This window comes from Carettochelys insculpta, chromosome 3 (genome assembly GCF_033958435.1).
Source record: "Carettochelys insculpta isolate YL-2023 chromosome 3, ASM3395843v1, whole genome shotgun sequence".
Lineage (NCBI taxonomy): Eukaryota > Metazoa > Chordata > Testudines > Carettochelyidae > Carettochelys > Carettochelys insculpta.
Genome location: NC_134139.1, coordinates 32,097,793 through 32,125,684, shown reverse-complemented (window position 1 = coordinate 32,125,684; position 27,892 = coordinate 32,097,793). Strand labels below are relative to the sequence as shown.

Sequence of the window (27,892 nt, the reverse complement as noted above, 5' to 3'; positions counted from 1 at the left end):
ACTTTGCCTTGGTTCCAGACCATGAAATCTGGCTTGGATTCTGACTCTTGGTATCAATGTTTGCCTGGAACTGGACCATGAACCTCTCTTCTACTCACAATCTCAAATTTGACCCTACTCTGAATCTTGGTCCCAGCTGTCCTTGTTAGGATTCCCTGGGATACAATCAGGACTGTTGAACAGCTGTGTTCTTTCGATTCCTCACTTGTGGGTGTGTTTTACTCTGCTTTGCTATGAGAACAACCACTTGTGGCCAGTTCATGTGCAGCCTGTAGCAGGTAAAATTACTCCTAGCTGAATTACATGAATCATTCGGCTGCTCACTCATGAGCTGCATGCTGAACACCACCACTAAACTACAAGTCCCAGACTCTCTCCCAGAAATGAGGAATTTGTACAAGCCCCCCACCCCTGTTCACTTGACAGTGGTCCATCATTTACATCAATGCAAAATAAGCACAAATCTTGTTATCTCAAGTGGGGATTCTCAGCTTTCCAAACACACTCTGGTTTAGATAAAACAATAAAGCAATTTTATTAGCTACAGGAAGATAGTTTTTAAATGACTATAAGTAATGAGGCAAAAAGTTAGAATTGGTTACAAATAAAAAAATAAAATGCAGGCTCATATATATAACTTATAAAGCTAAATGGATTCAGAGCTAAGCTTTTTCTCACTATATATTTTTAGTTTCTACTGGCTGGAACCTTTCAGGCCACGACCTCTCCCCTCCCTCCCCTATTCACTGCTGCTTCAGATGTTGGAGTAAATTTGTGTTGCGTGTGGTTTCTATTCTTATACCATTCTCCCTGCCCTCACTGTTTCCAGTTGGCATTCAGGCAGTAGCCAGTCCATATACATGGGACTACCAGTTATTCTATTGTCAACATGTAAAGCTCTTGCTTACCTCCCTCTTCCTGCCATAGATGGTTCATTTAACTATGGGATTATCCAGTTGACTATGTTGACACCTGGCTGAGGTGCTTACTAGCTTTTGTCTCTGAGTAACTGGCTTGGGTTTGCTTTTATAAAATTTGGAGCATGTTACAGTAAAGGTATACAGTAGAATTTTATGTACTTGAACTTTACATACAGTGCTGACAAACATGTTTTACCAGGACAATAATTTTCAGCAAACTGTGAATATTCCAGTGATACCTTTCAGGGCATATTTTGTATAGAATTTATCATAATTTTGCAAAAATTGTGAATGTAAGAATACAGCCTGTCACAGTGTAGCCTACATTTATGTAGACATAGCTATAGCACTCAGCGGTGTGAAAAATTTGCTCTTCCGAGGACTATATCTGTGTAACCTAACACCCCAGTGTAGAAGCAGCTAAGTCAGTAGAACTATGCTTCCATTGAACTTGGGCAGGTGGGGTTTCTATTGTGACTGAAAAACTTTTCCATTACTGCATATATGATTCCATAGGCTGCATATATGATTTGGGCTTAAGCTGGTAGAGCTACAGAACTGTAGCTATACTGCTGTAGTCACAGCTAATTATGCGAAAGTATTGACTTCTGCTATTCTGTTGACATGGGCATGATTACTACACTTCATGAATTCACTGATGTGGGTTTTACCTATAATCTGACTCCCAAAACTTGGGGTTACAAAGAGTTGATTTCAGTATACTTACAGTACTCTGTTAAATTTTTATTTTTAAAAGGATAGGTACGTATAATGGTAACTCAACACTTCTCCTGTTCCATCTCATCAGATAAAAGCTTGACAGGAGTGTCATGAATTACATATAGGAGGTAGCAGTAGCCAAAATTCAGCTGAAAAGTGGCAAGGAGGGGATACAGCTTCTGGAAAGGGCCATGATGTAATTTTAAACAGTTCTATTGCAGCTAACTTGATTTTGTGGGGGGGTGTGTGTGTGTGTGCGCGCGCGTGCACATGCGTATTTGTGTGTATGTGTTGCCCTCTGAATGTGTGTTACCGGTTCTCCCTCTGTGCCTGATCCCCATAGGAACAGAGTTTTTAGAGAAAGCTTGACTCTTTAAGTTCAAGTTGTGACAACTCAAAATTTTAGTCCTGCAGACCCCTGGTTCAATTCCTTTTGCATCCACCAACAGTGTTCCCTTTAATTTTTCTCATCTGCGAAGAGAATTAATTTTGTTATGTGAACCAGTATGCAGGTGATGTATGACACATCACCTTGCTATTGGTGCACATAACAAACTTCACGTGGTGAGGGTGGTGTCAAGGAGTTCTGAGTGTGAGAAGGGAGTAGAGAGTTGGTGTGTAAGGGCTCTTACTGGGGGTGCAGGCTCTGGGGTGGAGCTGGGGCAGTGCAGAAGGTGGGGATGTGAGGGGGGCCTCTGGGGCCCAGCCTGGATATGGGGGCTGTGGGGTTAGTCCGCTTCAGCTGTGGGAAGGGAAGGGTGTCTGGGGCTGGTCCGTTCTTATTGCGGCAGGGTGTGTGCATGTGTCTGGGCTCTCACTGCCCTAGCCATTTCACACTTGCGTGTTGGGGGTGGGGGAGAGCTCAGGGTAGGGACATTCCAGCTATGGCAGGAGTGGGTCCAGGTTTAGACCAAGGCTAGTCTGGGTGCAGTGTGTGGTGGGGGCGGTGGCGGTGTATGGGATAGGGCTGCCTGGGCCATTCTGACTGCAGTGCGGGGAGAATCTGGGAACAGGCTGCTTAGGCCTTGGCAGAGGGGGTTCTGAGGCTGGGCTGCCCCAGCTATGGTAGAGGATCTCCAGGGCTGGGCTGCCTGGGGCTGAGGTGCTTCAGTGGCAGCAGCAGGAGTCTTTGGGGCTGGGCCACTCCAGCTATGGCAACGGGGTTCAGTACCAGGCCGCTCCAACCATAGCTAGGGAGGTCTGGGGCTAGGCTGCTCTAGCTGTGATGTGTGTGTTGGGGCGTGGCTGCAGGCTGCTCTGACCTTGGCAGGGAGAGTCTGAGCTGCTCAGACCACTTTGGCTTGGTAAAGTGGGTGGGGGTGGGCTGCTCCAGTCACTGTTGCTTTCTGGTTGTGGGAGAGGCGCTTGCTTCAGGCCATCCCTTCCCCAGCCGCCAGCATGTAGGTTTGTTTGGGGGTGGGACTGCTTTCCTTCCTGCCTTGCACAGGTGCCTTGAATGTTTACATGACACTAACTAGGCAGCTGCATGGCCCCACAGCTTATAGGGAACTTCATCTACAGCCATGGTTGCCATTGTATACCTGTGTGGGTGCATATCCAATTTCAAAATGTATTATGGGTCAGTTTACGTCAGGGCTATGGTTACACTACAGCACTCTGTCAACAGAAGTCGCTGTCGGGAGAGATTTCCTGACAAAACTTCTGTTGACAGAGCGTGACCACACACGCAAGCCAATTGGAAGAGTGCTTCACTCTGCCGACATAGCAGTCAGATTGCCCACCTGCTCTCTCAACAAAACAGGCACCCGGAAGCACTGCAGACAGGGCTGCCCCTTGTTGTGGATGCGCTCCAAAGCGGCTCCACGGCCTTTTTGTCAACAGAATCTGTTGACAGCTGCGTTATGCCTCGGGGCAGAGAGACAGAACGCTGCCGGCGAAAGTGCTGTGTTCTGTCCAGATACCGTAGACAAAATGCACTTTGTATGTGTACGCTTCATGAGTGTTGTCAACAAAACTGAGGTTTTGCTGGCAAAACCTGCTAGTGTAACTGTACTACAGCTGTGTGTCTAACTAGTCTTTTCTATGTGCAGTCTTTTCTGTTCAAGATTACAGTTGACTGTTTGCCATTGCTGTCGTTATTCAATAGGCTTCTGACTAGATATTCCTTTGTAGTTAAGTGTGAGTCTTTATATTAAATAATGTAGAATAACATAATACAAGAGGTTAGTGATATTTTATCTGAAAGTTGGTTTATTGCCAGTAGGATTTTTTGATTCCTTAAAGAGTGAAATGTCATACATATTTCATATAAAAGTGACATATTGCTCTGTGTAAATTAGATGCTAGAGTACTGTATCCAATGTGTTATGATTGTCTTTCTGATAACCTCATGAACAAGAAAGGAATTTGAATTCATTCGTAAGAGGAACATAGAGTTCTGCTATTGAAATAGTGGTGTCCGTGCAGCCATCTAAATGGTAATGAAATGCTAACAAAGTCATCTGTTTGCTTGTTTTTCTTCTTTTTCATCCTGCAAGATGATGAGGAGACGTCTGGTTTGAAAACTGGAAGTACATACATAAGCCAGCAAACTTAATGAGATTTTCTCCTCTAAAACATCGGGCAGTTCACTACTTTATAAAAAGAAACAAAAAAAGATAAATTCTTATAAGCCCCTTTGCAGGCTCTTGCAGATATTGGTTGTTAGCCCAGCTCTGTTATAAAGCACATACCCATCGTGGTTATTGTTTTTTTTTTTTTTTGGTTTACTCACATGTTAACTGCAGATGTTTTAGTGTCCAAATATAGTAAGATGACGAGGGATAGGTAGGTTTTTAGGGGATGTCTACACTTCAAAGGAATTTCAGATTTTGTTTACTTTTGTTATGGGGTCTGCAACAACTGTGGAGGGAATAGTGCTTCCACCCCTCCTTCCTAACCAGAGTTAAGCTCCTTCCTTTTGGGATCATTATGTCCACATATTTCAAAACAAGTGCTCAGCATTCTAGGTAGACATCCTCTCATGCAACGAACCTCTGCTAAGGTCTACCCGTTGTGAGGGTTTTTTTTTTTTTTTGCCTCTGTGGGGAAAGCATCCAGAAATTCGGGGCCTGAGGGTCAAACTAAATGAACTGTATGATTGCTGTCTGTTGGAACAAAGTCTGGATACAGCGTATGAAGCAAGCAGGAGGGTTTATTCTACATATCGATGGTGGAATGCCACTTCACCCATCAGGACTCAGTGGAGCACTGCCAGACAATAGGTTACAATTGATTATACAGATTATTGGTGGGCAGGTGTTGGGGGGAAACTATGGCATGGGTGTTACCCAGGCCTGGATAGGCCTTAGCAGTAAGACGAAATGAGCACAATAAGCCAATAATCTAAAAAAGGTTAGAGTATCCCCACCCATTGTTTATAGATCATTTTATCTCTAGTACGAGTGGTTTTCCTAAACAAGTTACGTAAAGCAGACGTGCAGTAACATCTATATGTCTGATTGAATGGATGATGCATCTACAAGAGCAATGATGGCGCCTTTTCACAGGCACATCCAGGGTGCTTATCTAGAAGATTAAAGCAAAAGAGGCAGTAACAGCATAGAGCAATAGCACCTTTTGTTTTGAGCACCAGCCTGGGATAGCAAATGGGATAGTGCTATATTCTGGTTCTCGCATGACGTCGTCTTGGAATGTGGTTGCTGGGGCAACTGTCCCTTCTGCCAGACTCCAAGGTCCGGTCCGAGTTGGGATGATCTTCACTGCGTCTTCTGAGTGAGATGAAGTGGGGTGGGGGTGGGCACCCAGTGAGGTATCTTTTACACATACGCTAACTGGGTTTCCTTATTATAGGATTATAGGCCTACTCCAGACGTTAGGAATCGAATAGGGGGTCTTTAGCACAAACCATGGCCTGCCTCAGGAATTTTCCATCCTACACTGTCCTTTCCTCCCATCGATAATTTTGTTTTCATGAGCTAGTGCCATTTTCAAAGAGCGGGCAGGCCTCATGGAGGAGGAAAAGTACTTGCAGTCTTCATGGTGTTTTGTCATAGACAGGCTTGTACCTTACACAGGCCCTGAAGGGAGTTAATATGGGCCTGAGAGGCCAGTTATGGTACCTGCAGGGAGAGCCAAGTCCTGGCACTCAAAAAACATTCTCTTACTTATTCCCAAAAGATCCAAAGGTGAACGATACTGGTAATGAGTGGGTGGTATTTAAGAGCAACTTTCAATCACTTTTTAATTTTTATTGGTAAGGGTAGATTCACCAGTCTTATACTTCTGACTGCTTCCTGTTCATTCAGAGCACTAATTTATCTTTTTGACAGAAATCTGAATATTGAAATATATTGGCTGAAAACCAAAATATATTGATTTGGAAATGTTGCCATGATGCCTCAGGAGAAATACAACTTAGGTATCTCAAGCTCCTGGTTTGATTTTAATTTTGCCTATTTTGTCAGGAGTCAGACAGTGCTGTCTTTAAAACTGTGCTAACAGAGCTGGTCATGAAGAAGTTGTGATGTATCATTTGATGAAGACATTGGGATATTCTAGAATGCATTATTACCCATTATTGCATTCCCAAGCAGCAAATTTTGCTGAGGATGTACAGCGTAACATGCGGTAACTTCCATAAATACTTGTGCACTTAGCAGTCATAGCTTAGATCTTAAAATAAAAACTGCCAGAACAGAAATGAGAAATTGAATCAGACAGGAACTAAACCAGACAGGTAGCATTGTAGACCACTTTAGCGGTAATCTAATTTGTTGCTTGCTGGCTGGTATCCAAAGAGAATTGGGTTCTTTGTTTTACTCTGGGCTACTGTGTTCTATGGGGAAAGTGCTGTAGTCTTCATTTTATGTAAGGAACTCTACAGTTCTAGGTTCATATCTAGCTTTAACATCTCTGTTTATTTCTCATGCCTCTTTGGGTGACCACATTTCCCAATGAGGAATACGGGACATTTTGTAAAATTGCTCGGATTCAAAAAACTTCACTGGCAATCAATGAGAACTCTGCAGTGCCCTCCCCCAACTCAGACCAATCAGAGGTAATCAGATGTCAAGCTCAAAGGGGATGTGAGATTTAGACACTTGTTAATTTTTTTAGCATTTGATAGGCTAGAAAAACATCTGTGAAAGACGAAGTATTCCAATTTGTCCTCACTGTTTTTGTAACCCTATTTTGTTTTCATGTATAGTTTTTTTTTTATTTGTATTATGATGAGGGGCCTCAAAAGCTGGGAGAGGCCTGGGACTCTCTGGACCTATGAGAAGCCCTGCCCCAACATGCTTTAAAACCTTCAGGGGCCCATGGGGAAGGGGGACCATGAGAATCTGGACTGAGTGGGGTGGGGGCTTAGGTGTAGATGTGTAGCTGTATGAGAAAAGGGGGCTGGGAGCTGGTCAGAAGCAGGGAGAGGGGAGTCACTGGGACTGCCCTGCACTTTTACTTAAGTTTTTTGGGGGCACATTTCCAGTCCCCCCAGCTCTGCCCATGGGCTCAGGGAGGGGGCTTCCGCTCCATGCAGAGCACCAGGGATCCTGAATTCAGCCCTGACACTCTTTTTGCTTCAATCGGAGGGAATGGAACTTCAGCCCCTTGGCTCTTGGTTTCAGCCCCACAGAGGTTGCCTGGGCTTTAGCACTCAGTCCTGTAGCTCCCAGCTTCGTTGGCAGGGGAGAGTGCGGGGAAAAAGGGATAATGGCTTCAGCCTAGGGGGAGGAGCATGTTGGGGATCTAGCCAGAGGTGGGGGGTTGTCTCCATAGAACTACTATCTGATATTAGAATTTAATTTTTTTTGGTTATAGGTATGAAATCCTGATCTCATTGAAGTCAATGGAAATTTTGGACCAGGATTTTGCCCAGATTAGATAGCCTTGTAATTTATAGCAATGGTTACCTTTGGAGTATCATCCAGAGTACATCTCAGTCAACAGAATGACAAAAGTACATTGCACAGAAAAGTTACCATCCCTTGTACTTTCATGGATTGCATTTCTGGAATGAGGCTGGTTGGCACAGGGTAACTGAGCCTTTTAAGTGTGAGCAGGGTCCCAGAGCACCAGTGAATTTTTAAATTCTGATATCAGATAGTAGTTTGAAGGACAAGGTGACCGTCCATCCAGTTTTTAATGGGACTGTCTGGTATTTAAGGCCTCTTTCAGCTGACCCAGCTCTTTTTTTAAAAAAGAGCATCAGTGACTTGTTAAATGCCACTCTGCTGGGCTTAAAAGAAGTCAGGAAAGTTGTGGGTTGCGTGAGGAGGATAAGAGGGCCAGAGAGGGGAACAGGAGCAGCAGAGGAGAGTTGATGCAGAGAGCCACTGGGGAGTACAATAGGTTAAAAATATTGGAAAGGACTAGATGGGGCTGGTGAGCTGCTGCTGAAATACAGGAGAATTTATGGACACCATGTATCACAAGACTTGCAATAAAATTAATCTGACATTGTGGGTTCTCTCTGGGCCTGCTCGTATAAAGGTAATAGTAGTTTGTACCCACTTTGGAGAGTGTATGTAATAATACTGTACACACTGTGTATTGACTTTGTTTTGTCAGACATCAAGATTTATTGTCCCTTGAGGTAAATCTTTATCTCCTGGGTCAATACATCTTGATTTCCAACTTAACACAAGTCAATAATTGCATTATCATAATAATCTAGACCTGAGGAAACCAAAGCTGCTGATGCTTTATGTCTCCGTACTAGAAAGAATGCCACTTTGTTGTGTGTGCAGTTAAGGTATGGATCTTAAACATTAATTTTTTTATAGCTCATATACATTTTATGAGTCATAGAGTTTATTAAAGAAATGTTTTGTGTTTTGGATAATGGATCATTTGGTTGAGGAAAAATAGTAACGTTTAAAAATGCATTTTTCATTATCATATTTTTTGTAAGATATTGGCATATTCTCTTTCAGGTGGCCTGGCATTAGCTCAAGTGTTATTTTTTTATGTGAAATACCTGGTTCTCTTTGGTATTCCTACTCTAATTATTCGAATGGATGGACTCAACCCTCCAGCTCTACCTCGCTGTGTGAGCACTATGCACAGTTTCATTGGAATGTGGAGGTCAGTACATTTCATATTGAGAAGACAATTTTTCAGCGCATTGATGGCGGGTTGGTGTGTTCTGAACTATTCTTTAACTTTTAATCCTTTGATACACCTTCAGTTTAATATTTTTTTCCATACCTCAGAGGTAAAGGGAAGTCTTCCAGGATTTTCGACATCTTAATGATTAGAATTAGATCCAGGCCATTTAACTCTACTGAGCTGACTAGTTTTTCTATATATTTGTGACGTACAATTTAATTTTCAGGTTTGGTCCAAAAAACCACTCTTCAGTTGGAAACTCATTCAGAGAAGGATAAGAAATACTTGACTAGTTATCCTGTCGAGAAAGGTGTAGGTTATAAAACTTTAATGGGAAGATAATTGTATATGTGAAGAAAAACTTCCATAGCATTAGCATGCTAAAAGCAGTATTTGCTCTTAATTTAGCATGAGATTTTGGTCTACCCCAGGTATGAGTAAACATGGGCAATCAGAATGAGACCAGGGATTGTGAAATGTAGAAATTGCATTAAATAATTAAGACTTTCAACTCTTCAGTGTCAGGCTGCCAGCTCTCATATTTTACTGTGTTTTACAGGGTACAGCATGATGAGGCTTGTTGTGGCCTTTGTACAGTTGTAATGCTTGCTAATTTTCCCCCTTTCTTTTAAACCAGTAGCCTTGCATGCTGTATTACTATAAGTGCTGATTTGTGTGATTTTACGTTTAATGACAGAAGCGATTCATAACAAAGAAAACTAATCATTAATCAGGGTTTTATTTTGTGGCAGTAGAACACATTCAAAAAGGGAATGGGTTATATGGCTGAGGTTGGAGGGAAATAAATAAGACATTTTTAAATAATTTAAAATCTGACATACTAATGAAAGACCCCTTTTGATTAGATTCTCCTTTGAAACTTTTGATCCTTAAGATTGAAAAAGAGATTTTGTATTTTGCCAACCTGGGAGCTGATAGCATCATCTTTTGGTCTGGCTGGATTTTGAAAGCAGAGTTTGACCCAGCAAACCAGTGTTTTCTTGCTGTACAGATTTTACTCTTTTTGGAATCTGAGCTTTGCTGTTGAGGTATAAACTGAATTGATCATCAGCACAAAAACAGATATTACTGTGTTTGAAATTAACAGGTGTTCTAGTACATATTATTTATCTATTAGATCCCTAGTTTCAGACCCTCAAACATGTGTTTCTTACTAAGAGGGCACTCTTCCAACCAGAATTGCTGAGAGTCAGGGTGAAGCTGTTACAGCCACAAAGGAATTTGGTCTCTTCTAGTTTTGCTGAACAGTTTGCTTCTAGCCTAAGAAGCTGCATAGCAAGCATTAGCCTAGAAGGATTTATTTAAGTATTTTTAACCCTCCAAACAATACTGGTTCTAATCGCTTGTACTTAGCTGCATGGATGTTGTTATAATCTCACCAGTTCTCTAAACAAAGTGCATTTTGATTCCTGTGGCTGCAAGTGGGAATTGCAGTTAATACTACCCAGTTAGCTACTCTGTCTTGGTCTGGATATCGCCTTGTTTTCACAAATGCAAGTAGTTTCAATTATTTATTATAATACTGCAATTATCAATCAACAAATCTTAGTCCTGGGGCTCAGGATTGTATTTATGCCTTGCTAGGCCCAGGCCCGGGTTCAGGGCAGGGCAGCAAACAATAGTAGTTCAAAAAGGTCAGGCTTCCTCTCAAGGTGGAGGCTGATAAATCCATGTCTGTATCTAGAACAGCAAGAGGGGGCAGGGTGGGAGGGTAGGGCTGCAGGCCCACCCACTCCACTGTACCCCAGCCCAGGGCCCTAAAAGTAGCAGAGTGGTCTGCCAGTGGGGTCATTGGGGATCCAAAATGTAACATGCTGATCCAGCTATCCTGGGCCCACTTCCAGACTCTCCCCTCCAGATCACACCTCAAGGGGCCACAGGTTAGGTTCCTCCAAGCCTGGGCAGAGTGAGTGGAGTCTCAGTGCTCGCTTTGTAGCTTCTCTTCATAGAATCACAGAGCACTAGAATTGGAAGGGACCTCAAGAAGTCGTTGGGTTCAGTCACCTGCCTACATGGCAGGATCAAGCACTGTCTAGACCATCCCATATAGATGTTGAATATCTCTAGTGATGGAGATTCCATAACCTCCATAGGCACTTTATTCCAGTGTTTAAGCACCTTGACAATTAGGAAATTTGTCCTAATGTCCAACCTAAACCTCCCTTGCTTCAGTTTAAGCCTATTGTTCCTTGTCCTATCTTCAGAGGCCAAGGAGTACAATTTTTCCCCCTCATGCTTATAACCCTGTTTTAGGTACTTGAAAACTGCTATCATGTCCCCTCTAAGGCTTCACTTTTCTAAACTAAAGATGCCCAGTTCTTTGTCTTCCCTTATAGATCATGTTCTATAGATCTTTAACCATTCTTGTTGCTCTTCTCTGGACCTTCTCCAATTTCTCTACATCTTCCTTGAAATGTGGTGCCCAGAACTGGATGCAGTACTTCAATTGAGGGTTAATGAGCGCTGAGTAGAGCAGAAGAATGACTTCCCATGTCTTGCCCTCAACACTCCTGTTAATGCATCCCAGAATCATGTTTGCTTTTTTTTGCAACAGCACCACACTGTTGACTCATATTTATCTTGTGGTCCACTATGACCCCTAAGTCCCTTTCCACAGTACTCCTTCCTAGACAGTTGCTTCCCATTTTGTGTGTATAAAGCTGACTGTTTCTTTCTAAGTGGAGTAATTTGCATTTGTCCTTATTAAACTTCAACCTGTTTGCCTCAGACCATTTCTACAGTTTTTCCCAAATCATTTTGAATTATGAGCCTATCCTCCAAAGCAGTTGCAACCCCTCTCAGCTTGGTATCAAATGCAAACTTAATAAGCATACTGTCTATGGCAATATCTAAATTGTTGATTAAGATACTCAATAGTACCAGTCCCAAAACAGATCCCTGCAGAACCCCACTTGTTATGCCCTTCCAACATGACTGTGAACTATTAATAACTACTCTCTGGGAATGGTTATCCAGCCAGTTATGCACCCACCTTATGGTGGCCACATCTAAGTTGTATTTGCTTAGTTTATCAATAAGAAGATCATGAGAGGCCATGTCAAATGCCTTACTAAAGTCTAGGTATACCACATCCACCACCTCTCCCTTATCCACAAGACGTGTTAGCCTGTCCAGAAAAGCTATCATATTGATCTGGCATGATTTGTTCTTTACAAATCCATGCTGGCTGTTACCTATCTATTTTTCTCTGCTGTTATAGCCCATAAGCTCTCCCGTTTCCAACCCAACTTCCAGGTCTCCAGGTTTTGTATTTACCTGTGGGCTTTGGACTCCTGTCCCTGTCCAACCTAGTTTAAAGCCTTCCACACTAGGTTAGGCAGTCGTGACCTGAATACATCCTTCCCATTCCTCGAAAGTTGAATTCCTTCCCTGCTTAGCAGTTCTTCATGGAACAGTATCCCATGATCAAGGAAGCGAAAGAACTCCTGACAATACCATGCTCACAGCCAGGCATTCACCTGCAGGATGCATCTGTCTTTGCCAGGGCCCCTACCTTTTGACAGGAAGGATTGAGGACAACACCCCTTGTGCCCCCAACTCCCTCACGTGTACTCTCAGAGCACTTTAGTTACACTTAACCTGATCAAGGCTACACCTTGTAGTGTCATTCGTGCCCACATGGATGAGTAGCATGGGCTAATAATCAGTAGGCTGGATAATCCTCGACAATGCCTCTGTAAAGTCTCGCAGGCAGCATACCTCCAGGGATGATGTCAGGGAGACAGATGCCTCTGTGCCCCTCAGAAGAGAGTCTCCTACCACCACTACCCTATGTTTCTTCCTCATACAGATGGCAGCAGACCTCCCAGTCTTGGAGATACAAGGCTTCTCTGATTCTGTTGTAGAGGGCGATTCCTTATCTACTGTATCTCTCATATCCAGAATTGCGTAACGGTGAGATTTGGCAGTCTGGGCCAGTCCTTGGCTTCCAGCAGGGCTGTACTGGCCTCCCACCTTGGAAGCTCATGACTGGCATCTGTCTTCCCTGGTGGCTGGGCCACAACAAGGCTTCTGGCTGGGGTTTTTATACAGCTAGTCCTGCTCCTGTGCCTTCCAGTCAGGGGGCTAGATTCTTCTCACCAGGGCTCAGGTAGGGGTTCTTCCACCTCTTGGTCAGTGAGTGGCCACACCTGCTCACTTTATGCGTAGTGTGCTAGTAAATGTTTATTAAAATCAGTGACATATTAGTTACATAAAACTTCAATGCCACATCCAGCAGCTGTGTCTTAGATGAGAGCTAGAAGGAGACTGCTGATTTTTCTTCTGAAGACAAACATTTTTGGATTAATTATGTGCAAACTGGCCACAGTCAACTGTAAATAAAGAGAGTGATACACCTCTTTTATTGCTGTTTTTCTTCATACGCATGCATTTTGCAATATGTAGTTTGGATGGATAAAGGAGCACATGGATTGTTTTTCGGTAGTCGTCTTTGTTTCTTGAGCTCTCCTAATATTTTTAACAGATCATAGTATTTTCCTACCTTCTTGGTCCCAAGACTGTCTATACATTCTGCATCACACCCTAAAACAGGCCAGCACCAGTCATTACTAGGAATTCCTTCATGAGTCTGCAACCCAGGCCCCTTTAAGGACATCAGATGCTGATATAAGAACAAAATGAATCTGTCCAACCTACCTGGCACAATATGTAGTGAAATCCTTACTCAGTTGGTATCTTTGTTCATGTGTGACATTAGAATTGTCCTAATGTCTATATCCTCACACTTTACTGTATCTAGGGACTGCATCTATCAATGCAAGTATCATCATGCTCTTACACTCACGCAATGCTATCTTTTAACTGCTGTTCCACTGACAGCATCTGCTTGTCTCCACTATGCTCTGCTTTGTGTTTGTATAACCCTTCTGACAGGTGGAGCCTACAGCAGCCAAAGCTAGGTTCAATATCTAAGGGTTCTTCTCCATCCATCCAACACAGGACTGGCTTGAGCCCCCACCCAGTAACCTGGGCAATTCACACACTACCCTTGGATGCCTCTGAGAGGCAGTACTTCTCCATGTGCAAGTACAGAGTCTTGAGTTTAGAAAATAAACTGTTTTAATAAAAGAGAGGGAAGCAACTTGCCCTTAATTTGGGAAACCAACACAAATGGAGGTCATAAACCTAAGTCATGAGTGAAAGTCTCACTTCAGGTAGGTCAGTCAATGTCCTTTCCCTCTTTGGTTCCCAAGTCTAGCATTCTAAATGTCCCCTTCACACAGCCAGCCCTCCTCCACACTCCACTCACGATTGCTGCCCTTGGTCAGTGGAGACCTAGAGTTCAGCTGTGCATTCACAGAGTTCACCTCCCATCTTGGGGAAGGGGGAAGGTACAGAGAAATTTTACTCTGTTGAGCACTCACCATCTGTCTGCTCACTGCTGTCTGCCTGTTACCATTTGCTGCCATCCACCTTTTGACTGTGACTTCTGCCCATCAGTCTCAAGTGGTTTCATCTCCTAGTGATTTCAGCTCTTAGCAAGCAGGGTAGAAGAACAACTAACTCCAGCCCAATTAAGAAAGAGACTCTCAATGCCTGTTTAGCTGAGTTGTTTGAACAGCTGCGGGAGAAACAGGTCAAACCTGTCCAGGCAAAGGGGAGTATGCAGCCTCCTTAACAGAATAACCCTCCCACACACCCCATCTCTTCAGGGCTAGTCTATAATTGGGAAATAAGTCAGTTTTAGATATGCAATTCCAGTGACAGTAATTGCATAGCTAGAATTGATGTATCAGAAATCAACTTACCTGACTGTCCTAACTAAGGAAGGTCAACTGGAGTGTTTCTTCTATCAATCTCCATTACTCCTTGCGATAGCAGAGGTTGACTGCTGACCACGGAGAGGTCGTTTTTGTGTGTCTTCACCAGGTGCGCAAAATTGAACTCTGGAAGATCAACCCTGACCGGGTTGATCTTCCTAGAAGTAAAATGGTGCCCTCCACGGGCTCTGCAAGTCAAGCCACTGCTTAGCATGATTCTTTCTGCTGTGAGCCCTATCCTTTGGAACAATTTAGTGCCGTCCCACCTTTTTGTATTCCCACAAAATTATAAACATTGGTAGCCATATTTTAGCTATCCCTGCATTTAATTCAAACATAGCATATTGTATTGAAAAGAAGTTGGTTATAGTCTGCAAAATTCCACTCTGTCTGCTGAAAATCTAGCAAATCCAAGCAAAGCAGGAACAAAAAGGGTCTCTGCCACATTGCAGATGCTTGTAAGGGGAGCATTTCTCCAGGTCCTGTTTACGTTTGTTGTATTGTGTGATGTTCTGTTCCCCACGGCGGCCTTAAGAGCCTTCACCAGCCTCTGATTTTTGTTGTTCCATAAAGACAGATTCTGGTGCAAGTCTTCATGTTGCACACGATTAAGAGCAGGTCTCAGTACAGTAAACTCTTCCATATCTGGCAATCCCGGGATGAGGAGGTTGCTGGATATTCAAATATTCTGGACAACAGAGAGGTATACCTAGTGATGCATAACACTGAAAAAATAATACCAGATTTGATATTAAGAAACAAATATATGCAGAGTACTTTATTTACCAGCAACAGTAGTATTACAAACTGTAAACTTATACTGTGTTTTCTGTATTTATTTGTATTTACTTTCACTATGCTGTACTTAGGGAAAACATGACTGAAATTTATTTAGGGTTAAAATGCCAGTTATTTGACAGTTCCAGATGATAGAATGCCGGTTAAGATAGAGTTTGCTGTAATTTGAATCAGGTCATTTTCTGACACAGTTGTTGAGGGTAGTCACTGAAGTCGGGTAATGCACAAATTAATAGAGTTTGTATCAGAATTAGACAACCACTGTTCCCCAGACCTCACAACACAGGTTATTTCTTCCTTTCAACCCAAGGTACATGACTGAAATTCTTGATGAGATGATCAGGTATTCCTGAGATAGTTTAAGGCTGTTATTCCGCCTTCCACCTCTGATGGTGATATTTCTGCATAAGATACTGAACGTATAAAAAGGATTGCAGCCCCGTGGATAGTAGTGATTCATGAGTATAACGGTAAGGGTCTGAGAGAATCATAACTCAGGGGATGCAGAGGGCAAGCTTTGTGAGATTACTTAGATACTGAAATTGACCCATAATTCACCCGTAGCCATGGGAAAGTCTGCCACTCATATGGCTTTCATAGCAACACATCAAATCCATTGGATGGATGTGAACTGATTTTTCAGTACACATATCCTATCTGTGAACTAACATATTTAATTATTTCTGGTTGTGAGTGTTCTCTATAAACATTGGTGCGTGAGACATTTTGGAAGAAAAATGCAAAGCAAACAAAAGCCCCCAAGCCCCATCTTTTACTTTTACTAGATGATTGTTTTCAGTCTAAATTGTGTTACCTACAGGAACACAAGTGGGCTACATCTACACTACACTCCTCTTTCGAAGGAGGAATGCAAATGAGGGAGATCAAAAATGCAAATGAAGTGTTGATTTACAAATCTCACACTTGATTTGCTTAACCTTGCGCAATCACATTTCTAGAAGAGACTTTTACAAAAACGAAAACATCAGCGTAGACAGGGTTCCCTCAGGAAAAAACCTCATTTTTTGAAAGAACCCTTATTCCAGAAAAAATGCGTATAAGTTTTTTCGAAAGGGATTTTTCCCAAAAAAAACCACACCGTCTACACTGCTTTTTAATAGAAAAAAATCTCTTCCAATCAGTGTTACATTTGTATTTTTGATTTTTCTCATTTGCATGCATCTTTTGAAAGAGGAATGTACTATAGATGCAGCTTGAGAGTTAACCAGCAACTAAAAGGAAAAGATGACAAAAGACAAGATAAGTTTGTGCTTCCTTCCCTGTTCCTCACAGATTATGAATTTCATTTTCAGGCTGCTAGTCTCTGGTCAAAGGCTAATAGTGGAAGATTTCCAGTTTATCCCAGATTCATCATTGGTAAAAGTTTTATAATTATTTAGAATGTTTTTGACTCTGTCCTGCTAATAAAATGTGTGAATTCTCATTACTCTTATTTAATAGTGTTAACATGAGAGCGATATGTGCAACAAAAATTCAACCTATTTTTAAATCTTCAGAAAGCAGATGATCCCCTAAACATAGCAAAAGGCTATTTTCAAAGCAACTTTTGATTAGAAAGAATTACGCTTATAAGACTGAAATGTCCTAGTTTTAGTAATTTATCCATCAGTTAAGGGGTGATAGTGTGTAAAATCCTCAAATACCAGTAAACTTTTTCATATCTGGCATTCTATTATCTGGAACTCTCAAATAATTGGCATTTCGACTATAAGTAAATGTTAGTAACTTTTTCCATAAGTACAACATAGTGAAGGTAAATATAAATCAATATGACAAACAGAATATAAGTTTACGGTGTACAGTACTACTGTTGGTAAATAAAGTACTCTTCATGTATTTTTGTCTTTTCTTAATGTCAAATCTTGTTTTTCTTTGATGTTATGTGTTGCTAGGTATACCTCTCAATTGTCCAGAATATTTGAATATCTGGCAACCTCCCGGTCTCAGGACTACCGGATATGAAAGAGTTTATTGTAGAAGAAATAAACATTACCAAATTGAGAGGGAACAAACCCAAATTCTTTCAAGTTTGAGACATGTGAAGCCTTTACCTGCGCATACATGCATACTGTAGTGAATGAGGGTGTGTGAGAGAGACAGAGAGGAAGAACTGGACCTGGGACCAGTGGTAGAAACTGTATATTAAAATTAAAACAAAAAAGCAGTCAAGTAGCATTGTAAAGACTAACAAAATAATTTATACCTTATTTATTACTTAATAAATTATTTTGTTAGTCTTTAAAGTGCTACTTGACTGCTTTTTTGTTTTGATAGTATATAGACTAGCACAGCTCCCCCTTTGATAGTATATAAAAATTGTTTTCCAAGGAGAGTTTGTATGTGCATTTACTTGTAGTTAATTGGGATGGCTGTGGCCACACTTGGCCAAAACTTCAAAATGGCCATGCAAATGGCCATTTCGAAGATTACTAATGGGGCACTGAACTGAACATTCAGTGCCTCATTAGCATTAGGATGCTTCCAGCCGCGGCGCTTTGAAAGCGTTGCTTTTGAACGCTCGCAGCTTGGCGTGGCTACACGGGGTTCCTTTTGGAAAGGACCCCTTACATTTCAAAATCCTCTGATTCCTCTCCACTGATCAGAATAAGGGGATTTTGAAATGTGAGGGGTCCTTTCAAAAAGGACCCCCGTGTAGCCGCGCCAAGCCGCGAGCATTTGAAAGTGGCACTTCTGAAGAGCCGCGTCCGGAAGCGCCCTAATGCTAATGAGGTGCTGAATATGCATTTTAGCGGCTCATTAGTAATCTTCGAAATGGCCATTTGCATGGCTATTTTGAAGTTTTGGCCAAGTGTGGGCACAGCCGATATGTTTAAGGAATGCAGGGCTTTATTTTGCATTTTGAAAATTTTTCCTGTTTAAGATCTGTGTCCAGAAACAGGGGACGGCAGGAAGAGAGGGAACTCTTTTTTTTACACTCCTGTATTGCTGAAAAGGAAAAAGTGGTGAAAGTGGGACTGTCATTTGCATAGGCTGACTACTAACAATTCCTCTGGTAACGCTTGGGGAGTCACCATGTCTTAGGAATTTGGATGTTGAGTGGTAGTGGGCTTCCAGAGAAACTCAGAAAAAGGAACAGAGAGAAAGCCATGCTAGTCTATATACTATCAAAACAAAAAAGCAGTCAAGTAGCACTTAAAAGACTAACAAAATAATTTAAGTGGTGAGCTTTCGTGGGACAGACCCACTTCTTCAGACCATAGCCATACCAGAACAGACTCAATATTTAAGGCACAGAGAGCCAAAAAAGTAATCATGGTTGGCAAATCAGAAAAAAAAATTATCAAGGTGAGCAAAGCAGAGATTAGAGGGGCACAAGGGGTGGGGAGTCAAGAATTAGATTAAGCCAAGAATGGAAAAGAGCCCTTGTAATCTAATTCTTGACTTCCTACCCCTTGTGCCCATCTAATCTCTGATTTGCTCACCTTGATAATTTTTTTCTGATTTGTCAACCATGATTACTTTTTTGGTTCTCTGTGCCTTAAACATTGAGTCTGTTCTGTTATGGCTATGGTCTGAAGAAGTGGGTCTGTCCCACAAAAGCTCACCACCGAATAAATTATTTTTAGTCTTTAAAGTGCTACTTGACTGCTTTTTTGTTTTTTTTATCAGAAAAAGGAAGTAGCCTGGACTCTGTTTAAAGGTCTGAAGCGCTCTTGGCTTTTCCTCCTTAGGGACTTCACTGTGACAGATAATGAGGAAAGTGACAGCAGAGCTGAGCTCTGGTGTGCCCTGTCTGTCACCTTAACACTGCATCACCAACTGGGTTAGATAGTGATATCAGGTGAATCAGCCTAGCTCCCTTGGCAATGGAGAAAGACTTGTAAAGAGGTATTTGGAATACGTCTGCCTGCTGATCCAAACCATAAACCAGGTTTGGTGGATGAAAGAGGTGCGGCAGCAAAGGGCCTTGTTTGTGGGACAAATTACTGACAGATGGGTAGGGAGTTAAATGGATGACTGCCAAAGTTATTGGAAGGGAGTAGGGCAGTCTACTGTTTGACATATATGTTCTGTTACTGTGTTTTCCCCAGTTTGACTGTTTTTTCTTTTCCCTATACTTATTTTCTTGTTTGTACTTCTTCTTTGGGGTTGGGGTAATGCTCGTAAGTGGAAAGTTCTGCCTGTTCAAGGCACCCATTGCAGCTATGTGAATTTTCTTAACTTTCTTAATGGGGCTTCAATCCAGCTGAGTTGTTGTTCTTCAAGAGGAACACCGCTGGATATATTGAATCCTGCCCTTTCTGCTGACATTAACCACCGGGCAGAAGGGTTACACTATATAATATGATGTCATAAAGAAATAGACCACATCTGCTGTTTCTGAAATTCATTCTGAGATTATTATGTGCCATTATACTAATTAAAGGGTTTTGATTTTGTTTTGTTAAATTGGTTTAGGATTTGGGGAGGAGTATTTGCTTAGAGACTGTGAGAGACTGTTTCCCAAGGAACATTTTGATCTTGGTTTGGTTCATGAAAACAGCAGACTTGGCTGTCAGATCTTTCTGTAACCTGACCACAAGTTGTCTGGTTGGTGAGGAGACTTCTTCCACATGTATGTCAACTCACAAGACCAAGGATGGACAGGATTATGGGATTTGTTTCAACACAGAGCTGATTAGGCATAATGGACTTCTTTAAGCTTCACCATTTCAAGCTACTACAGGTTCACAGGTACACATTAGCAATCCAACAGGACAAGGTACTCAGCCAGATAAGAGGTGCTTTGGAATGCTTGCTCTTTTCTGCCACTGGGAGTCCCAGTCCTGAAGTACCTCACATCAGGGCTGCGGCAGATATGGCTTCAGCTGGGGGAAATCAACCTGGGGTACCTCTAAGGTTGGAATTCCTGGTGGAACTCAGCTAGGGGCAGGATCTTAGTGATTTTATCCCTTATCTGTTTACTGGGGTTGCACACACTGGCTCACTGCAACTTTTAGTATTTGCACAAGGCTGAAGCCAGTACTACCCTTTCTGCTGGTTCCTAGCCCAAAGGTAAGTGTCAGGGCTGACAGGGCTGTCTGGTGTTTGTTTGTGGGGCTTACGGCTGTAACAGGCTGTAACACAGGGTTGGGAATTTGGTTTTACTACAGGAATGGAAGTTTCCACTCTTGCTCTCTGAGGCGTGCAGGTTGCTCTTCAAGGCCTGCAGGCCTGCAGATAGACCTGCTGGCAAGTTATGTGACAGTGTGCTAGCTTTTTAGAGCTTTTTGACACAAGCAACTGATGGGTTTATTCCTGATGTTGAATAGTGATTCTGTTCACGTCACCTGTGGCATTAATAAGGCAATGGAGTGAGTAGTATTTTCTAGGACAAAGGAGATCTAAGATTAAAAAACCTAAATGATTTAAAAGCGAAAATCACATTTTCCAAAATGACTTAGTCTTTTTAGGTCATATTTATAAAAATATTTAGGTACCTAACGCTCATTAAAATCAGTGAGCATTAAGCACCTACATGTCTTTCAAATCTGGCCTTTAGGCAGTTTTTGAAAATATTACTTCTAGTCTGTAATTGTACCATTTGCTAGTTAAACATTAAATGAAATTGCAAAGCCCTTTTGAGAACCATAATTGCCTCATGGGAGGATTGGGGGGAGTTTTGCACAGAGAAGAACAATTAATTTTTATTTCTCTTGAGACGGGTATTATTCTTATCGCTTGAGATCCATTTCTTTTCCATAGTGTTTGAGATTTTCAGCTCATTTACAGTGATTTACTGAGGCAGAATGGAGACAAACTTCCATTATGCTGTTATCATATTGGCAGCAAAATATAATCCTTCAAATTACAGTCCATCACTCCATTAGTGACGAGAGTATGTCTTTTAATATCTGATGTAATGCATTATTAAGGGCATGCACTGACAGAGAGATTTTTATAATCTAACCATGAATTTAGTAATTTTAGGTTGCTGTTTATTTTACATTTAATTAGATTTCAGGCTTTCAGCCAAGTTATTCAGTGAATTTACCATTTTTAAAATGTGCAGTGTGCTGGGGACAGAACCACATCATTTCTCTTTCTCACCCTGCTACTCAATAACATTTTTGAGAAGGAAGAATAAATGGAGTGAAATCTTGACCCTGTAAAAGTAGTGGGAAACTGCCGTGCCTTCACTGAGGCCTGGATTCCATCTTATTTGTCACTGCATAGCTACGTCTACACGTGAAGCCTACATCAAATAGCTTATTTCGATGTAGCGACATCGAAATAGGCTATTTCGATGAATGACATCTACACGTCCTCCAGGGCTGGCAACATCGATGTTCAACATCGACGTTGTGCAGCACCACATCGAAATAGGCGCTGCGAGGGAACGTCTACACGCCAGAGTAGCACACATTGAAATAAGGGTGCCAGGCACAGCTGCAGACAGGGTCACAGGGCGGACTCAACAGCAAGCCGCTCCCTTAAAAGGCCCCTCCCAGACACAGTTGCACTAAACAACACAAGATGCACAGAGCCGACAACTGGTTGCAGACCCTGTGCCTGCAGCATGGATCCCCAGCTGCCGCAGCAGCAGCCAGAAGCCCTAGGCTAAGGGCTGCTGCACATGGTGACCATAGAGCCCTGCAGGGGCTGGAGAGAGCGTCTCTCAACCCCTCAGCTGATGGCCACCATGGCGGACCCCGCTATTTCGAAGTTGCAGGACGCGCAACGACTACACGGTACCTACTTCGATGTTGAATGTCGAAGTAGGGCGCTATTCCCATCCCCTCATGGGGTTAGCGGCTTCGACGTCTCGCCGCCTAATGGCGATATTAACTTCGAAATAGCGCCCAACACGTGTAGCTGTGACGGGCGCTATTTCGAAGTTAGTGCCGCTACTTCGAAGTAGCGTGCATGTGTAGACACGGCTCATGTGACACATTTCTTTGCAGGATTATAGTCATTTTGGATATGATGATATATAGGTTCTTTTCAAACAATCAGAAGGCAGTGAATTAGCTAGAAAATGTAAATTATGAGCAAAACCGCATATCAGTTAAGTCAATGTTTATATGTAAGAACAAAGTAGATAGTGGAATGTTGAAATTTGTTCATGGCCCATGGAACATTTAAAATAGTAAAGGAAGTGGGTGACATGCTGGCTCCACTGAAATCAATGGGAATTAAGATAGAAAGGTATTCAGTTTAGGTTGTGTACTGATAGATGGTACAGAAGTGCAAAATAATGAATATTTGGAGAAATGATTAGTTTATTATACCACGTATAAGCAGAAAGGGGTGAAATCTTGACCACAGTGAAGTCAATGGCAAAACTCTGAGTTCAGTGAGCCCTGTATTTCATCATAGGATTTGAGAGCCCCTGCTCAGGAAAGCAGCCCTGGTTAGCATGGCACTTAGACAGATTCTTGACGTGCTTAAGTCTCATTAAAATCACTGAGCCTTAGGAGAGTGTGGTTAGAGTTAAGCATATGCGTAAGTGTGTTCTGAGTAGGAATGGATTTAGGCACTTATTTAAGTGCTTTCCTGAAGTGAAGCTTACAAGTGAAGAATCTCTCTAGAAAACAATCTGCACGTCACTGCAACTAGCTCAATATTGATTGAGCTTTACTGAACTATATTTTTAATGAGAAGCTTGGTATATGAAGTGGGAAGAGTGATAACCATCCAAGCACCAATGTATATTTTTTATCTTGAATTAATTGGGTTTTAAAAATATTTAAATATCTGTAGCAATCGTTATCACTCATTGCATTCAAAATACTGAATTCACATCAGTAGTCTTTATTATTTTAAAGAAAATTCTTCTGGAAGGGGAAAAATTCTGCCTTCTGTCTGTAATAACTTGCATGTGAAAAAAAAGATCCAGAATTGTTAGAGCAATAATGGGGAGGCAAGGGCAGGTAGAGGTGGTGCAGACACATAGCCTACCTATGATAGACTATGCTAAGAAGAATGAGCCAACCCAGACCCACCTGGACATAATTAATTATCTAAGTAACAAGGCATCAATTAGGTAAGGAGCAGCTGGGCCTTATAAAGGGTTATGGGAGCTTAGGCAGAGAGAGCTCTAAGGGGAGACGACTTCTCAGAGCAGCTGATGAGGCAGCTCACTAGGAAAGGTGACCAAGGAAGAGGATCCAAAAAGGAAGACAGCTGTAAATGACAAGTATTTGTGCATTGTTCTTCACTGCAAGGCCTGTGAACCAGGGGCACCTCCCTTCAACCCGTAAGTGCAGCTCCAGAATTCCTGCAATACGCTGTTCTTGAAAATTTAGATACAGGAAACACTGACTGCTATTAAAGTTCTATTGTGATGTGATTTCCAGGTTATTCAAGATTATACATGCATTTAAGTCATGTTTTGTTGAATGCGCTTATGAAAAATACATTTTAGGAGATGGTTTTTTTGAACCAGTTCTAAAGTTTTTGGTGATACTAGAACATTGGACCAAATTCTGCTCATCTTACTCATGCCTTCAAATCCCATTGAACTGAATGGGACAGCTGGAGTGAAGAAGATGAGCAAGGATGGTATTATTCTAGCCTTGAATTAAGTGTTTTCCAATTCCATTGACCGTTACTGGATCTTTTCATATTATGACTAACCTGTCGAAAGAAAAAGGTTAGTTTCATGAAATTACTCTGTTGCTCAACATATGGGTGGGTGTGCATAGTGTGAAATAAATACGGCTTTCAGATATTAACTCAGCTTGTCAGTACCAGAATACTCAACCTGTGTGTACCTAAAATTGTGAGGGGAATTAATCACTGAATTAGTGGAATGTTTTTGCAAGTTTAGTGACCTATTTCTAAGTAGAAAGAATAATTATTTCATTCTCCTGATTTCTTATCTGCTGCATTTTTATTAACTATTATCAAATTTTAGGATGTTATATGTAAAGGACTATTTTGAGCCACTGTGTCACTTGAGTAAATGAAAGCCATTTTTGTTCTGCTCTGGTTAGTCATTCCCATTGAAATCAACAGTGAAGTTAACTGTTTTTGACGTCAATTAAATTAGCGTGAACACCAGTTCTTCCTACCTATGGTACAGCTTCACTTGCTGATTATATTAAAGCTTTGAAAAGCTCATTAAATCTCTTCAGTAGAGAAAAATGTATTATTTATATCTTTGGAATATAAAAAGGAGTAATAATGAAGTCCCTAATGCCTCTCAACTCTCAACTGCATAATTACTGTAATTATTTGCTTGTAGCTGCTACTTTCTTACTGTCACTTGAAATCAGTGGGCTTTATACACCAGTTACCCCAGCATAGTAGAAACTATGTGTGGACATTCTAAGACCACCTGCAACTTGACAACTCCTTGGAGCTCATTAATCACAGCTAACTTATTTGGCACTAGCTGTGCTTGGATGTGACTTTCCTGATGCTTCACTCCCTCTTCCCCCAAGGAGTTCAAGAGTATGTCTGTTGCATTTTAAAGCATGAAGCAGCAAGTCTCAGACCTGGGCTCATAGTAATAAGGGGCTGATCAGATGCTATGGCTCAGGCTGGGGATCCTATGTGAAACCTGGAAATGGGGTGGGGTTTCAAAAAGAGGTAAAGAATAAGACAGAATTATTGAATTGCCTCTATTTAAATCCGTGGTACACCCACATCTTGAATACTACATACAGATGTGATTGTCTCTTCTCAGAAAAGCTATATTGGCATTGAAAAAGGTTTAGAAAAGGGCAACAAAAATGGTTAGGGGTTTGGAATGTGTGCCGTACAAAGGAAAGATTAAAAAGACTTGGACTTTTCAGTTTAGAAAAGAAGAGACTAAGGGGTGATGTGATAGAGGTCTATAAAATCATGACAGGTATGGGAAAAGGTGAATAAGGAAAAATTATTTATCTGTTCCCATAACATATGAAGTAGGGGTCACCAAATGAAATCAATGGGCAGCAGGTTTAAAACCAACACGATGCATGATAGGCTTGTGGAACTTCTTGCCAAAGGATACTGTGAAGACCAGGATTTCAGCAGAAAAATATGTTAAAAGAACTAGATAAATTCATGGCAGTTAGGTACATTAATGGCTATTAGCTGGGATGGTAGGAATGGTGGCTCTAGCCTCTGTTTGTCAGAGGCTGGAAATGGATGACAGGAGAGGGATCACTTGATGATTACCTGTTCACTCCTTTTAGGAATTTGGTATTGGCCACTGTTGGAAGACAGGATACTGGGCTAGATGGACCTCTGGTCTGACCCAGTTTGCTGTTCTTATGTTCTAACCTGCAGCCCGAGCCCCAGGGTTTACATAGATGGTTATAGTGCTGATGCATGAACCTGTGTCATCTGTGGGTTTTAAAACCCTTTGTAGCGACATATTCTTAGTCTCTGTCTCTTCCCAGTGATGTACTCTTTTGGGGCTGCACTCCCAGGGTCTGCACCTACCCTCTCTTTTCTTCACCAGTGGCCTGCCTCCCACTCAGTTAGTGCAGGCCCATGTTCTGCTGCAAGAGTGGAGCTCCACAGCTGATGTCAGCAGTGGGGCTGACATTGATCAAGCAGAAACTGATGAGGGGGCAGGACCTTGGGGAAAGAGTCAGGGTGACTGCAAAGCCTCTTGGCTGAGGGCCAGGAGCGAAGCCCAGCAGCCAGTGCAGCCCACGTGCTATTGGGCTTGGTGCACTCCTGTGGGGTTGTGATCCTGGTTGTGGAGTTCTGCTGCTATCCTGCCTCCTCCCTTGAGTACCCGCATCTCAGTCCTCATTTGGTCAGTGTGGCTCCTCTTTATAAAAAAAAAAAAAAAAAAAAAAAAATTATATATACACACACACGATCTACATCTAGAATGGACCTCAGGAGGTCATCTAGTCCAGTCCCCTGCCCTTGTGGCAGGATCAGGCACCATCCCTGACATCCGTTTGCCCCAATCCCTAAATGGCCCACTCAAGGATTGAGCTCACTACCCCAGTGTTAGCAGGCTAGTGCTCAAGCCACTGAGCTATCCCTTCCCCTGAAACTCTTCTCTGCTGCCACCAGAGCAGAGTGTGCCAGCCAGTAGCAGCAGAGAAGTTGGCATTGACCTTCCCTGTTCCAGCAAATTTGCTCATTCAGGACCATGCAGGTCCCAATGGGGCCAGACCAAGGTGGTAAAAGCTTTATAAAACCAATTGCTTGAACCTGTTATGTTTTCCCTCTTCTTTCACATCCATCAGTGAGTGACTTGTGGAGAGATTTTTGACTGTCTAGCTGATCCCTCTTCCCTAGTGGGGGGAGATTTTAATTATTTTGAGTGAAAAAATTGCTAATCTTTTTCAAAATGGCAATGAAATCTGTTGCATGTGGTGCAGCTGATTAGATAACTCATCCTGATATTTTGATGTTAAAAATACAAAGCACATCATCTCTCTGAATCACAAATGAACAGGCCTGCATCCATGTTAATAGTTAGTTACTGAGCTACATCTCCCTGAACTACCTTTATTTCCGTATTTGTTGTGGCCATAACAAGAAATGGCTTGTTAAGAACATGCAATAAAAGTTTTGGATAGTCTTCATATTTGTCTTTCCCCTGTGTTTTACATGTATTAATTTGAGAAGAAATGAAGGCAGCCAATACCAGAGTTTGCTGCATTGCAGTTGGCTTAAGCGTTGGAATCACCACTCACAGAGAAAAGACACTCTTCACTGAAGCTAGAGATCTAGGCTCAAGCTGACTATTAAGATAAAGATGTTTGAAGTACAGTGAATTCCCTGAAGCAGAAATTTTCTCATATTGTTGAACTGTTTTCTTTTATTTTAAATATTTATGGTAAAATTGGAAAAATTTCTCTTTTGACCAGGACAATATAACTTCTGTGTTAGTGCCCTGAGACCCCATAGTACAAGGCTCAGTGCAAAGTAGTAATGATGGGATAGCCCTGTTGGCCCTGACAATGAGATTATTAGACCATCATAATAAGTGTAACACATCTGCTGTGATTCCTTTCTCCCTCTCCCCAACGCTAGAGATCCCATAACCAAGGATTGACAAGTTTTGATCTTAAAACCCATATTTGGGCAAAATTCAATGGGACTTCATTGGTCTTAGTAAAGATTGGATTTTTGGCTACATTATTCTTGCATTTTGATGGACATTTGTTGAGGATTACAGCATGTGTTTGAATTCACATGAGTTTATCTGAATAATCTCATGGCTCTCTACCCACTTGTTAAAACTGGAAACAATATTTCAGAGCTACTTTTTGTTGTAAAGAGGGTCAGCAAATAGTATGCTCTGAGCTTTATAATTATGCTAGTTTATTTGGCTTTTATATTATGTATTTTATTTGATATAATATTCATTGTTTTAGTGGGCAAGTGCCTTAGCAGAGCTAGTAGATACATTTTAAATGATCTTTGTTCTGTATATTTGAGAATATTTGTGCCATGTTACTGAACAGGGGAACTCTGCAGTGACATTTTAGTCTCACATCTGAATGTTTGCTCCACATTGGTGATGGGGGCAGGGAACCTATCTCTCCTTTCATACCAGAAATAGGCAATGGAACCTTTTAAAATTTTATCAAGAATTGTATTCAGTGGTGGAGCTCATTACTTGCTAATATTCTGTTTTGCTAAGATCAAGTG

The 27,892-nt window shown here is 41.8% G+C and overlaps 1 protein-coding gene across 3 annotated transcripts in view; it reads left to right on the top strand.

The window, feature by feature from the left end:
• Nucleotides 1–27,892, top strand: part of HHAT (hedgehog acyltransferase) — a 367,215-nt gene that overhangs the window by 70,139 nt on the left and 269,184 nt on the right. For all 3 annotated transcript variants that reach the window (XM_074988515.1, XM_074988516.1, XM_074988514.1), the window contains exon 9: nt 8,537–8,687. In XM_074988515.1, coding sequence (XP_074844616.1) covers nt 8,537–8,687 — 151 coding nt within the window. The remainder of the gene's footprint in view (nt 1–8,536; nt 8,688–27,892) is intronic.